This window comes from Abramis brama (genome assembly GCF_963993115.1).
Source record: "Abramis brama genome assembly, chromosome: 5".
NCBI lineage: Eukaryota > Metazoa > Chordata > Actinopteri > Cypriniformes > Leuciscidae > Abramis > Abramis brama.
In genome coordinates, this window is record NC_139967.1 from 47,687,092 (window position 1) to 47,699,217 (window position 12,126).

The following is a 12,126-nucleotide window of genomic DNA, read 5'->3' on the forward strand; positions in this document are numbered from 1 at the left end:
AACATTAATAAAAATGAAAACAGCAATAATAATACTTAGCCAGAATCTTCCAAGTTTGAAATATTTTTGTCCATAATCAATAAAAGGTCACTGGATATGATGAAGATATAATATAATTTGTTTAGCAACACATTATCGTTTATCATCTTGCATAATTATTCTTCGTCTCATAGATGGTCTAAATTGATTGAGAGGTGCTTTGGTCAACAAACTCAGAAGCATGGATTGAAAATTTATTGTGAAAACATTCAAAGCTAATTTTTTTTTAGAAAGGAAAATTTCAAAGCAAAAAGAATAATTACATGGAATCAATAAATAATGAATAATTTACTGCCATTGTGTGAATAATATGTAATCATGCAATTCATAAAGAAATAACTGTACTCTGATCATGAGCATTTTAAAATGTAATTTAATGTAATAACAATAATTTATTTTCTAAATCTGTTTATGTAATCCAGATTACATCTAATCAATTACTTCCCGGAACTGCCGGTTACTCTTCTTACATAGGACAAGCGGCATGGAAAATCAATTAATATGTTCATCCACATGTATTTGTTTCATTAAAGGTGCTTTATGTAATTTTTTGACTGTAGAAAGCCATAAAAATGGCATATGTTTGCAGAGATTTAGGAAAGATGCTAAATTCAACTAGTTTCTCAGAAAAACAATGCTGCCAGTTATTCTACTTTGAAATGTGCTTTCTGGGTCAGAATATCTGTTTTTGTTTTGGTCTGTGGTCCCGCCCACTGCCAATTTACCCAATAGTATTTCAACACCCCAGGTTGCCAGTTGGTGGAAAACACAGCGTATTGGGTCAGAAATGAACTTGGTGATTGATCACAGTTGCGTCCTAAATCTGGCAACCCGCGTGAGGGTTGAGTCTGAGGAGGAAGGGACAGGGAAACAACCCTCTCTAATAATTTAACTTTAGACTGCAGCACCCAATTCAACCGCTAGCTTACAATATTACATACTGCAGTCTGCACCTTTAAGTAGATTTGCAATATACACAAAATGCACACTGGCCATCACACACACGTTAGGACACACAAACAGCATCTCTGTAGAGAAGTATTGACGGCAAGGCTACTATGCATTCACTCTTTTTTATTCTTTTGTGCTTTGCTATCAGGACGAGTCTTTCTGAAACATTTACGGAGAAAGAAACTGCACGTTTTAATAAAGAGGAATGTGATCAGTGCAACAATTGAGAGTAAAAAGGCCACTACGTCCAGGCAGTGGTACTGATACCAGCTCAGTTCATGTGCCTGAACTCGTAGATGTTTAGCTCCTTTATTCCGCATCACAAATTCGATCCAGTAAACTGCCTGGTCCAGAGGCTTCATCGGCTGATCATGGTGGATTCTGGACAGTCTCATGATGCTTTCTTTGTACCTGATTAGAGAAGAAAAAGAAGCGCTGCTTAAAGGTGCTGTAAGCGATGTCACACGTTTTTTAGGCCCCGAAACATTTTTTGTCACATACAGCAAACATCTCCTCACTATCCGCTAGCTGCCTGTCCCCTGAACACACTGTAAAAAAACACGGTCTCTGTAGACAGCCCAGGCTCCACAAACGGCAACAAAAACAAACTGGCCCAGCCTGGACCACGAAACATAACAAACAGTGTTCCAGCCAATAACCGATAAGGATGATGTGGGGATGGGGGTTGGGGGGTTAGTGCGCGTGCACATGAAGGGTGGTGTGGGGGGTGGAGAAGAGAGAAGCATGAAGAGGGAAGTTAGCTAGAGGAGAGATGTCCTAGACAACGACAACGACTAACGTTAGAATTATATTCTCTTGAATTTTGATTTGAAAAGAGACGACGTTCCGATGAACAAATAGCAAAGAAGAGGGAAAAAGGAGAAGGAACGCACAAAGTCCCGAATTTAAACATCGTCCCAACCCAACATCGCTTAGAGAACCTTTAACACAAGACAAGCTCTACAAAAGTACAAAAGTTTCTAAATATATTGAAAAGCTTTGCTTTGAACTACAGTGTTTTTCTATAACATCAGGCGGCCATGGTAATCCAATGACCAAAAAGAAAACTCATATGTACATTTATATACTCTATTTTCCCTGAGGTTCTTTTATAATTTTAGTGAAGTTTAGTGTAGTTGTTAAAAAAAAACAATATACAAAACCATTTCCTACTTTCTAGTCCTCTAATGGAAAAAAAACATTTTAGGGTTGTTTCTAACCTTCTGAAAATAACTGGTAGAGGCCTTTGGAAATGGATTATTTCAAATTAAAGACTTAACTCACGAGGGATTATTTAAAACAGTCTTGAGAGCTTCTGCCAGGTCTTTGGACTCCATTGTATTGATATCAAGGACAACAGCAGCTCCTTTGGTCTTCATGTGCATCAGGTTGTCAGACTGGTCACCAAACAGTGGCAAGCCCACCATTGGGACGCCATGATAAATAGCCTCATACAGTCCATTTGTCCCGCCATGGGTAATGAAGGCCTTCGTTTTTGGATGTCCTATCAGATAAAAAGATGAAGTCAGTATCTATTTGACACCAATTATTGTTCTTTGTGTATAATGAGCACACATGACAACACTTTCCTTACCAAGCAAATCATTCTGTGGGATCCACTCATAGAGTTTTGTATTGGGGGCGAGAGTTTCTGGGTTTTTTCCACTGTAACGCCAAACAACCTGTGCAAATACAAATATGGAGAACGTACTAAGCATATGAACACCTAAGCAACAGATAGTTTATAGAAAAGTTGGGTTTTATAAAAATTGCATTTATTTTTCCTACTGAGAAATGTATTTTTAATGATAACGTACCAGTAAACCTTTTTACCACATCTACAGACCTCTGAGGTTGTTACGATTACATTCTGTGATGAACACATTTAGTTTGGACTTTTATTCACATATAGACATTGATCGATGCACACACGGATCACATCAAATATGGCAAACTGAGAAGCTTAAATGTGCTTGCTTGACACAAGGTTTGTTCTCACGTGTCACATAAGTACGGCTGAGCTGCCATTAACCATGTTTGATGAGCTCTATGTATGTGTGTTGATCAATGTTTGAATTACTTTTCTTTATAAACATTTTGAAGCTTGAAAGATTTGGTGGAATGAATGGACTTTGAATAGAGGGACAGAAATATCTTTGGGCTTGGTTGGCACACCTTTTGTGGGATCTGACCAAGAGCAGAAGCAATAGTGTTTGCTCTTTCTATTGTCAGGTTGTTGATCATGGAACCCAATGAGAAAACAACAATGCCATGATCTCCTGAGCTCTGAACAAACTTCTCCAGTTCCTAAAAGACACACAAATGACAACATACTTTAACACAAAAACAGAAAACAAGACTTGAATCACCATTTACCCCATGTAAACTACTTAAGTTAGGGTAGGCATTTTTGGAGCAGATAGCAATACTAAGTTAGCTTTGCAAGCACAAGATCCGACCCTCCCTTCAGAGAGTCTCCAAAGCCAGAGTCTGCAAAGCGTCACGAGATGAGAGACAGCATTAAATTACGTCTTGTCTCAAAGCACATACCATTACAATAATACTGAACATAAACAACTTACAGAGCTCTAACTTGTACCACCTGACTTCTGCGGATTCATTTCAGCGTAGATAGTGCTTAACTTATTTTCCACCAGAAATGGATATGGCATTAAGTTACAATGTTATTTTATCTATTCAGGTAAGAATTCCTCAAAGGTGCATTGTGTAATATTTAGGAGGATCTGTTGACATAAATGCAATATCATATACATAACTATGTTTTCAGTGGTGTATAAAGACCTGGCTTAAAGGACAAATGAACCTAGGGGTATTTAACACATGGTTACCGAGTCGATCGTTCCCTGCGATGCGTTTTCATGAAAATCGAATGTATAGAGTTTTATCTTTAAAAACGTACTCGGTTACCTAATGTAACCTCGGTTCTCTCTAGAAGAACCGAGGCGCTGGGCGCCCTCCGCACCCTTCTAACCGTCAAGAAGGGTGTGGCCAGTGTGTATATATTGCGGGCTCACAGGCTGAGTTCTGGTTTTCATAGTCTGAAGCGCAAAAGCTCGTGGCGCGTCACGGCAGGTTACGCAATACTCGTTCCCTCTTCTAGAGAGAACCGAGGTTACATTAGGTAACCGAGAGGTTCTCTCGTATTGCGTAAGTAGCTTACGCTTCGGGAACCCATTGTCAACGCCGTGCGCGCCGAGCATCCAACACATGAATCCCAGGGAGACCGGGGAAAAACATAGCGTTGAAACAGGTGGCCGGTGGCCAACACCTGTACCAAGCACTTCACTTCACACAAATGACAGAGCAGCATAGCCGGTCTGTATACATCATTGTAAATGGTGTGGCCGGCAGCGCGGGCCCACACAGTGCATAAACACGCATAGGGAAAGAAAATAGAGCAGAAACACTGGTCTATTTATGGAAAGAATCCTTCCCCTGGTGCCAACCAGAAAAATAAGCCAGTAAGTGGACATAGTCTGCACTTATACTGATAACAGTGTCGCCTGCAGGGCGGGAACTTCCAGGTTATAAAACCTCACGAATGTAGATGGGGAGGCCCAGCCCGCCGCCATACAAATATCGTGAATCGAAATTCCGCTGGACCAGGCCCACGAAGAGGCCATGCCTCTAGTGGAGTGGGCTCTGACACCCAAAGGACACTGCAGGTGTTTGGAGGCGTAAGCTGCTGCAATCGCGTCCACTATCCACCTGGACAGGCTCTGTTTCGAGGCGGCGAGACCCTTGGTGCGTCCGCCAAAAGAAACAAAGAGCTGCTCGGACCGCCTGAAAGCGGCGGAGCACGTGATGTAAACTCTCAGCGCCCTAACAGGGCATAGGAGGTTATCACTGTCCCCGTTATCGGATAATGGCAGAGCCGAGAGGGAGATGATTTGTGCCCTAAAAGGGGTACCAATCGCTTTGGGAACATAACCGTGTCTCGGTCTGAGAATGACTTTAGAGTCATTCGGTCCGAACTCGAGACATGCAGGGCTAGTAGATAGCGTGTGCAGGTCCCCCACGCGTTTTACTGAAGACAGAGCTATCAGAAAAACGGTTTTGAGCGAAAGGTACTTAAGATCCACAGATTCAAGCGGTTCAAAAGGAAAAGCCTTCAGGGCCTCCAGGACCAAGGACAGATCCCAAATAGGAACCGAGGGGGGCCACGGGGGATTCATCCGCCTGGCTCCTCTGAGGAAACGGATAATAAGCTCATTCCTACCGATTGCCCGGCTGCGCGTCGACTCGGCGAACGCTGCAATAGCCGCCACATACACTTTGAGCGTGGAAGGGGACCTACCCTTTTCCAACAGCTCCTGTAGGAAGGAGAGCACTTGCGAAACCCCACATGTGCGTGGATCAAAGCTCTTAGCAGCGCACCATTTAGAGAACACAGACCACTTAGACGCATAGAGCCGCCTCGTGGAGGGAGCTCTAGACTGCGTGATCGTGTTCACAACCCCTTCTGGCAGGTCAACGGATATCCGTTGATTACCCATGCATGCAGAGACCACCGCTCCGGGTGGGGATGCCAAATTGACCCGCCGGCTTGAGAGAGGAGATCCTTCCTCACCGGGATCGGCCATGGGGGTGAGCCTCACCAGCTCTGGGTACCAAATCTGGTTCTCCCAGTGCGGGGCTATAAGGAGCACTGGGTGCTGTGTTTCCCTGATCCTTGTTAAAACCTGAGGTAACAGGGAGATCGGGGGAAAAGCGTACAGCGGGAGGCTGGGCCAAGTCTGGGACAGCGCGTCCTCGCTTTTCGAGAAAAATATCGGGCAGTGAGCGTTGTCTTTCGACGCAAAAAGGTCGACCTCTGCCCTGCCGAATAGGCGCCAGAGGAGCTGGACTGTCTGAGGATGCAGGGACCAATCTCCCGGGGGAATGATGTCCCTGGACAGTCTGTCTGGTCCCACATTCAAGTGGCCCGGCACGTGCGCGGCTCTCAGCGAGCGCAACGAGCGGTGAGCCCACACGAGAAGGCGTTCTGTCAGTTTGCACAGGCTCTTGGATCTGACACCGCCCTGTCGGTTCACATAGGATACCACTGACATGTTGTCCGAGCGGACTAACACATGGTGATCCCGTATGAATGGGAGGAAGCGCTTGAGAGCGTTCTCGACCGCTATCATCTCCAAACAATTTATGTGGAGGCATTTCTCCTGGTCCGACCACAGGCCAAATGCCGGTTTGCCCTCGAAAAGAGCGCCCCAGCCTGAGGTGGAAGCGTCCGTCGAGATAACTTTGCTGTGCGAGACGGCTCCCATTGTCACTCCCCGCTGGTACCAGTCGGCCACTAACCAGGGCTTCAGTGCTGAAACGCAGCTCTGAGTCACTCTGATTCGAATGCCGCCAGAAGCCCAGGCTCTGTGAGGCACTCGGGCGTTCAACCAGCGTTGAAGCGGGCGCATACGCAGTAGACCCAGCTGAAGCACTGCTGCAGCTGAGGCCATACAACCCAGCATCCTCTGAAATGTCTTTAGAGGAGCGGTGCTGCCCGACCGAAAGGAAGCGGCCAGGCGTCGAATGCAGCGCGCGCGCTGTGTCGACAGACGGGCCGTCATTGCCACAGAGTCCAGTTCCAAACCCAGAAAGGAGGTTGAACGACTGGGCACCAATGAGCTCTTGGTCCAGTTGACCGTAAGCCCCAAGCTTTCCAGGTGGCTGAGGAGCACTGTTCTGTGAGCGATGAGCTCGGCCTCTGACTGTGCTAGAATCAGCCAATCGTCCAAATAATTCAAAATCCGCATTCCCTGACCTCTCAGGGGAGCGAGAGCCGTGTCCATGCACTTCGTGAACGTACGGGGTGCTAGAGACAGGCCGAATGGTAGGACGGTGTATTGATATACCTGACCGTCGAAGGCGAATCTCAAGAATGGCCTGTGACGGGGTATTATCTGGATCTGAAAGTATGCGTCTTTCAGATCGAGAGAGATAAACCAGTCCCTCGGGCGAATTTGCGCGAGGATCTGCCTGGTTGTGAGCATCTTGAACGGTCTTCGCATGAGAGCTTTGTTCAAATATCTCAGATCCAAAATTGGTCTGAGAGCTCCGTCCTTCTTGGGAACGAGGAAATAACGGCTGTAAAAGCCCGACTCGCTCATAGAAGGGGGAACCGGTTCTATAGCCCCTTTGCACAGAAGTGTCGCTATTTCTGCTCGAAGCAGATGTGCTACTTCCCCATTCACTCTCGTCTCGGTACGCGCCTGAAAGCGCGGGGGGCGGCGAGCGAACTGCAGAGTATAGCCCTGTTTTATTGTGTTTAGCACCCATACTGATGCACCTGGGATAGCCTCCCACGCTTCTGCGTGCGCAGCCAGGGGCAGGATGGCCTCCGGGCTCTGATCGCCGCGTATCGCGGGCTCGAGAGCTCGAAACGGAGGGGCGGGTGCAGCGCGCGCGCTCTCTGTGCTTAGACACGGCGGATCGCACGCAGCGATAACTGGCCGTTTTACATGTGGTGTCCCGGTGACTTTGGACGGGGAATACACAGCGTGAGGCACCGACGCGCGAGGGCGGCGTCGGGGGCGAAATGTTCGTTAGTATGTGTGAGCGCAGGGGAGCGGGCACAGCATCTATATTTAGAACATGACCGGTTGTGAATGGCCGTGTGACAGAGCGGGCAGTGAGTAGACGGGGGCACCGTGAAGTGGACACGTGACCTACTCGAGCGGATTCTACTCGCTTTATGAGAGTGGGCTCTGTGAGAGACACGGGATTTATAGTGCTTGTGTGCAGGGGTGAACACAGAAACGTGGGCACATTCACTGCATTTGAAACACATGCGGCGTGAGCCGTGCAACCAGACATAATGCTCTCTTTGAGATTTCTCTGGGTCGCCGTGAAAACGGCGGTTGTATGCAGGCGAGAGGGTGAGATTACCGGCTCGTTGGCTGCGAAATGAGTGTCCGCAGTAACCGTGGCAACGGGGACTGACAGGACATGAAGCTTTGACAGTGGTCCGGCCGCAGCGGGACACAGCCGTCGCTTCTTTCCTCGGGCTAGGAGGTCTTAGCGGGCTCCGGTTTCACCGTAATCCTCTGCCGGGGTCCCCGGGAAGGAGGCGGTCTGTTACGGCTGGAAGAGCGCGATCTAGGGCGGCCGCCCTGTCGTCGCTGCGATGACGGAGGTCGAGCTGGACGCTGAGTGGAACTTTGCGCAGGCTGGTCGCGAGGACGGCGTGCAGCAGAGCTAGAGCGTCGAGGCAGGAAGAGATTCATCGCCTGTGTAGTCTTCTGTACCTCCGAGAAACGGTCAACGATCCCGCTAACCGCTGGGCCGAACAGGCCGGTGGGAGAGAGGGGGGCGTTGAGAAACACCGCGTGCTCAGACTCTCTCATGTCGGCGAGCGTCAACCAGAGATGCCTCTCTGTAACGGTCAGAGAAGCCATGCACCGTCCCGATGGCCTGGGCAGCGGATTTCGTAGCGCGAAGGGAAAGGTCCGTCGCGCTTCGTAGATCCGTAACGGAAGCAGATTCCAGACCTTTCTCGTCCATATCACGGAGGAGATTAGCCTGGAGAATCTGCAGCACGGCCATGGAGTGGAGAACAGAAGCAGCTTGACCGGCGGCGGAGAAAGCGCGGCCGACAAGGGCTGATGTGGTCCTGCAGGCCTTAGACGGGAGGGCAGCCTTTGAGCGCCAACGAGAGGGCGGGCAAAGGTGCGCTGCTACCGCCTCTTCCACAGGGGGAATGGCATTATACCCCTTCTCAGCGGCGCCGTCAACCTGTGAGAGCGTCGATGAAGCGTGTGAAGAGACCCTCGCGGAAACCGGTGCATTCCACGACTTAGAGAGCTCACTGTGGAGCTCAGGCAGGAAAGGCGTGGTTCTGGAAGCTGGCGATCGGCGGCGGCGATGGAGAAAGCAGCCGTCGAGCCTGTTTGGTGCTGGCTCCTTAGGAGGAGACCACTCGAGGCCTAACTGGTCAACAGCCCGGGTAAGGAGGCGCAAAAGCTCCGCGTCCTCGCCCGCTCGAGAACGGCCAGAATCCTGGACTGTAGAGGAGGCGGTGGACCAGTCCTCACAGTCAGACGCCAGGATAGAGCAGCTGTCAGCGGCGCGTCCATCAGACTCATCCGCCTCATCCCCTGAAACGGCGGCGGCGCGGGCGAGAGCCGGCGGTTGAGCGGCCGGGAGGGGGGGCGGAGAGGGCGAGAGAGAAGCTCGAGGGAGAGGTTCCGGCGAGCTTCTGAACGCCGCATCTGTCTCCGGTGGTCGCTGCGAGCGGCGCTTTTTCTTGCGCGGCCCAACAGGGACATGCGGAGCGACAGCCTGGTCGAAAACCTCAAGTCGAGCCCGCAGGGTCGACATTGAGAGTTCCTCGCACTCGGGGCAGCCGCCCGTAGAGAGTGCGGCGGCGGCGTGATCGCGGCCCAGGCAGAGAGCGCAGATGAGATGGTGGTCTCCGTTGCTGAGCGGGGCGCGGCACGAACCGCAGGAAAAACGAGGCATTTTGACAAAAAGGCCTCGCGCTCTTTTAGAAAAAGTGCGTGTCGCAGGGCGAGCACACACACAACACAGAGAAAGCAGAGAAAAAGGATATGTCGCCGGATAGCGTAGCAGGCACGGATGGCTGAAGGCGGCGAAGGTGGCCGGCTTCCTCAGGCGCTGTCCTAGGCTTGCTGGTCGCTGGTTTCAACGGCGGCGGCTTCTCAAGATCCAGCGATGCGAAGAGCTTCGCTGAAGACAAGAAAATCAGAACTCAGCCTGTGAGCCCGCAATATATACACACTGGCCACACCCTTCTTGACGGTTAGAAGGGTGTGGAGGGCGCGAAGCGCCCTCATTGGGTGTGAAGTCACACCGGGCTCACTGATAGGCTTAAGCAGTTGCCGCCTGGCAGCCAATGAGCACGCTTATACAGCTTGCTTTGGTCTGCCTGCTGCTGCACTGCGTTGACAATAAATGCAAAATTAAGGATAATTTTTTGGCTTCAGATCTCGAAGAAAGAGAACTTTCCCGAAGCGTAAGCTACTTACGCAATACGAGAGAACCTCTCGTAAGAGAACAGTATAGCTCATAGCAGTAGTATATGGGGCACAGAGTAAGTAAAATTAAATCGCTAGTTAATACCACTAACAAGGCTCAAAATAGCCTCAAACTAACACGGTAGCATAATGAGGGTCCTTACATACAAACCGAAGCATTGAGAACTTTGTAAGTGTACAGACAGTTTAATAAGAAGATACTTTATAAAGACAGTACATTACGCGTTTACATCCAGGATCCATCTTGGAAAACAGTCTCGACTAATCGAGCCACGAACGCCGTGCTACGTTAGATTTCACAAACGTAATTCCTATCGACCAGCTATCCTATCGACGGCGTTCGTGGCTCGATTAGTCAAGACTGTTTTCCAAGATGGATCCTGGATGTAAACGCGTAATGTACTGTCTTTATAAAGTATCTTCTTATTAAACTGTCTGTACACTTACAAAGTTCTCAATGCTTCGGTTTGTATGTAAGGACCCTCATTATGTTACCGTGTTAGTGTGAGGCTATTTTGAGCCTTGTTAGTGGTATTAACTAGCGATTTAATTTTACTTACTCTATGCCCCATATACTACTGCTATGAGCTAATCTGTTTTTAAAGATAAAACTCTATACATTCGATTTTCATGAAAACGCATCGCAGGGAACGATCGACTCGGGAACCATGTGTTAAATACCCCTAGGTTCATTTTTCACTGGAATTGTCCTTTAATGAACCGTTACATTTTTATTACCTTAGAATGAGCCCTTTCTATCTACATACACCGTCCCCTTACAATCAAATAGCCATTTTGCGCCGACATGTTTCTACAGTGGCCCTAAACTGACAAACTACTACAGAGCGCGTTTCGTCACTATGTTGTTCTTCGTGCAAAGAAGCTAGCTAAAGTCAGCGAATAAAACACTGACACAATGATGAACAAGTAACAATAATATTCGCAATAACATATCGTTTTACTGAATAATTAAGTAAACATAATTTCTTAATTTATCTTTGTAAAGAAACCTCATTGTTTAACTGGCTATTATCTGGTGTCTCAGACGACGACATCTTTTCCTGTCAGCCACCGTAACTTCTGTTGGTTGCAATTCGCAACCTCACCACTAGATGCCACTAAAATTTACACACTGCACCTTTAATTTACGAATGATGCACGTTTTAATGCAAAATAAAATAAAATGTAAAGGCATCAAGACAAATCAGAAGACCAGATATTTCAAAATAATATGGCAAAGCAAAGTCATTACCTTTGACAGAGGTTTGGCGGGTTTGCAGTGCAGTCCTCCAACAAATTTAAAATTAGGCACAAGTGGGCGTGGATACTCAAAATCCCAGTAAGTTCTAATCAACCAGATGTCAGCTTTCCCTGTGGTCTCACACATTGTTGTAGGTTTGCCTGTGATGTACAGAGAATTTTACTCAGCTGATGCACAAAAGGTTAAAGGTGCAGTAAGCGATTTCTGAGAAACGCTATTGATTAGGTCTGCACGATTAATCGAAATTAAACCTCATGCGATTTGGCAAAGGCTGCGATTTTTTTATGCGCAGCTTGTCAGTGAAGCACGGCTCTGTGATCAGTAGTAAATGCTCTCGCGCAGAAACTCCTGTAGTGTTCTCGTGCAGTGTGTTGAAACTCTGACTAAACACCAAGTTAAACCGTGCAAATGAAGACAGAGTCGTTTGATGCTTTACTGTCACGCTTCCTCATTTACATGTAGTGATGAAAACTGTAATAAAATATGCCTCAATGCACATCATACCAGGAAATCCCTATGAGCATCATACTATCGCCGTAGCTGAATAAACAGAACATTGAAACGGGTTGATTGAACATGACTAATAAACACACGACTATGACAATATATGGTTTATCTGAGTTCTTCAAGCCTCGAGTATTTTCATGATAATGAAGTATATTTATACTTCAATGCTAATCGACATAGACTTTTTTTTATTTTTACTGTATAGAATACTATTAAATTGTATGTTGTGTGCCTAATTCTGTGTGAGAAGCCACATCATCTCACAGACAGATGTTTTCACATATGCAACTGACGTTATGAAGCAAGTTTGGAGTAAAAACAAGTTATTAAATGTTGTCTTTTGTTGGACAAGAGATTCAT

The 12,126-nt window shown here is 47.6% G+C and overlaps 1 protein-coding gene across 1 annotated transcript in view; it reads right to left on the minus strand.

Annotated features, from left to right (window-relative positions):
- Nucleotides 1–395: 395 nt before the first annotated feature.
- Nucleotides 396–12,126, minus strand: part of LOC311083806 (uncharacterized protein) — a 31,981-nt gene continuing 20,250 nt past the window's right edge. Inside the window, exons 8-12 of the mRNA XM_084115549.1 lie at nt 11,251–11,399; nt 3,166–3,297; nt 2,585–2,672; nt 2,275–2,494; nt 396–1,401 (exon numbers count right to left, since the gene is read on the minus strand). Coding sequence (XP_083971675.1) covers nt 1,104–1,401; nt 2,275–2,494; nt 2,585–2,672; nt 3,166–3,297; nt 11,251–11,399 — 887 coding nt within the window. The 3' untranslated portion in view covers nt 396–1,103. The remainder of the gene's footprint in view (nt 1,402–2,274; nt 2,495–2,584; nt 2,673–3,165; nt 3,298–11,250; nt 11,400–12,126) is intronic.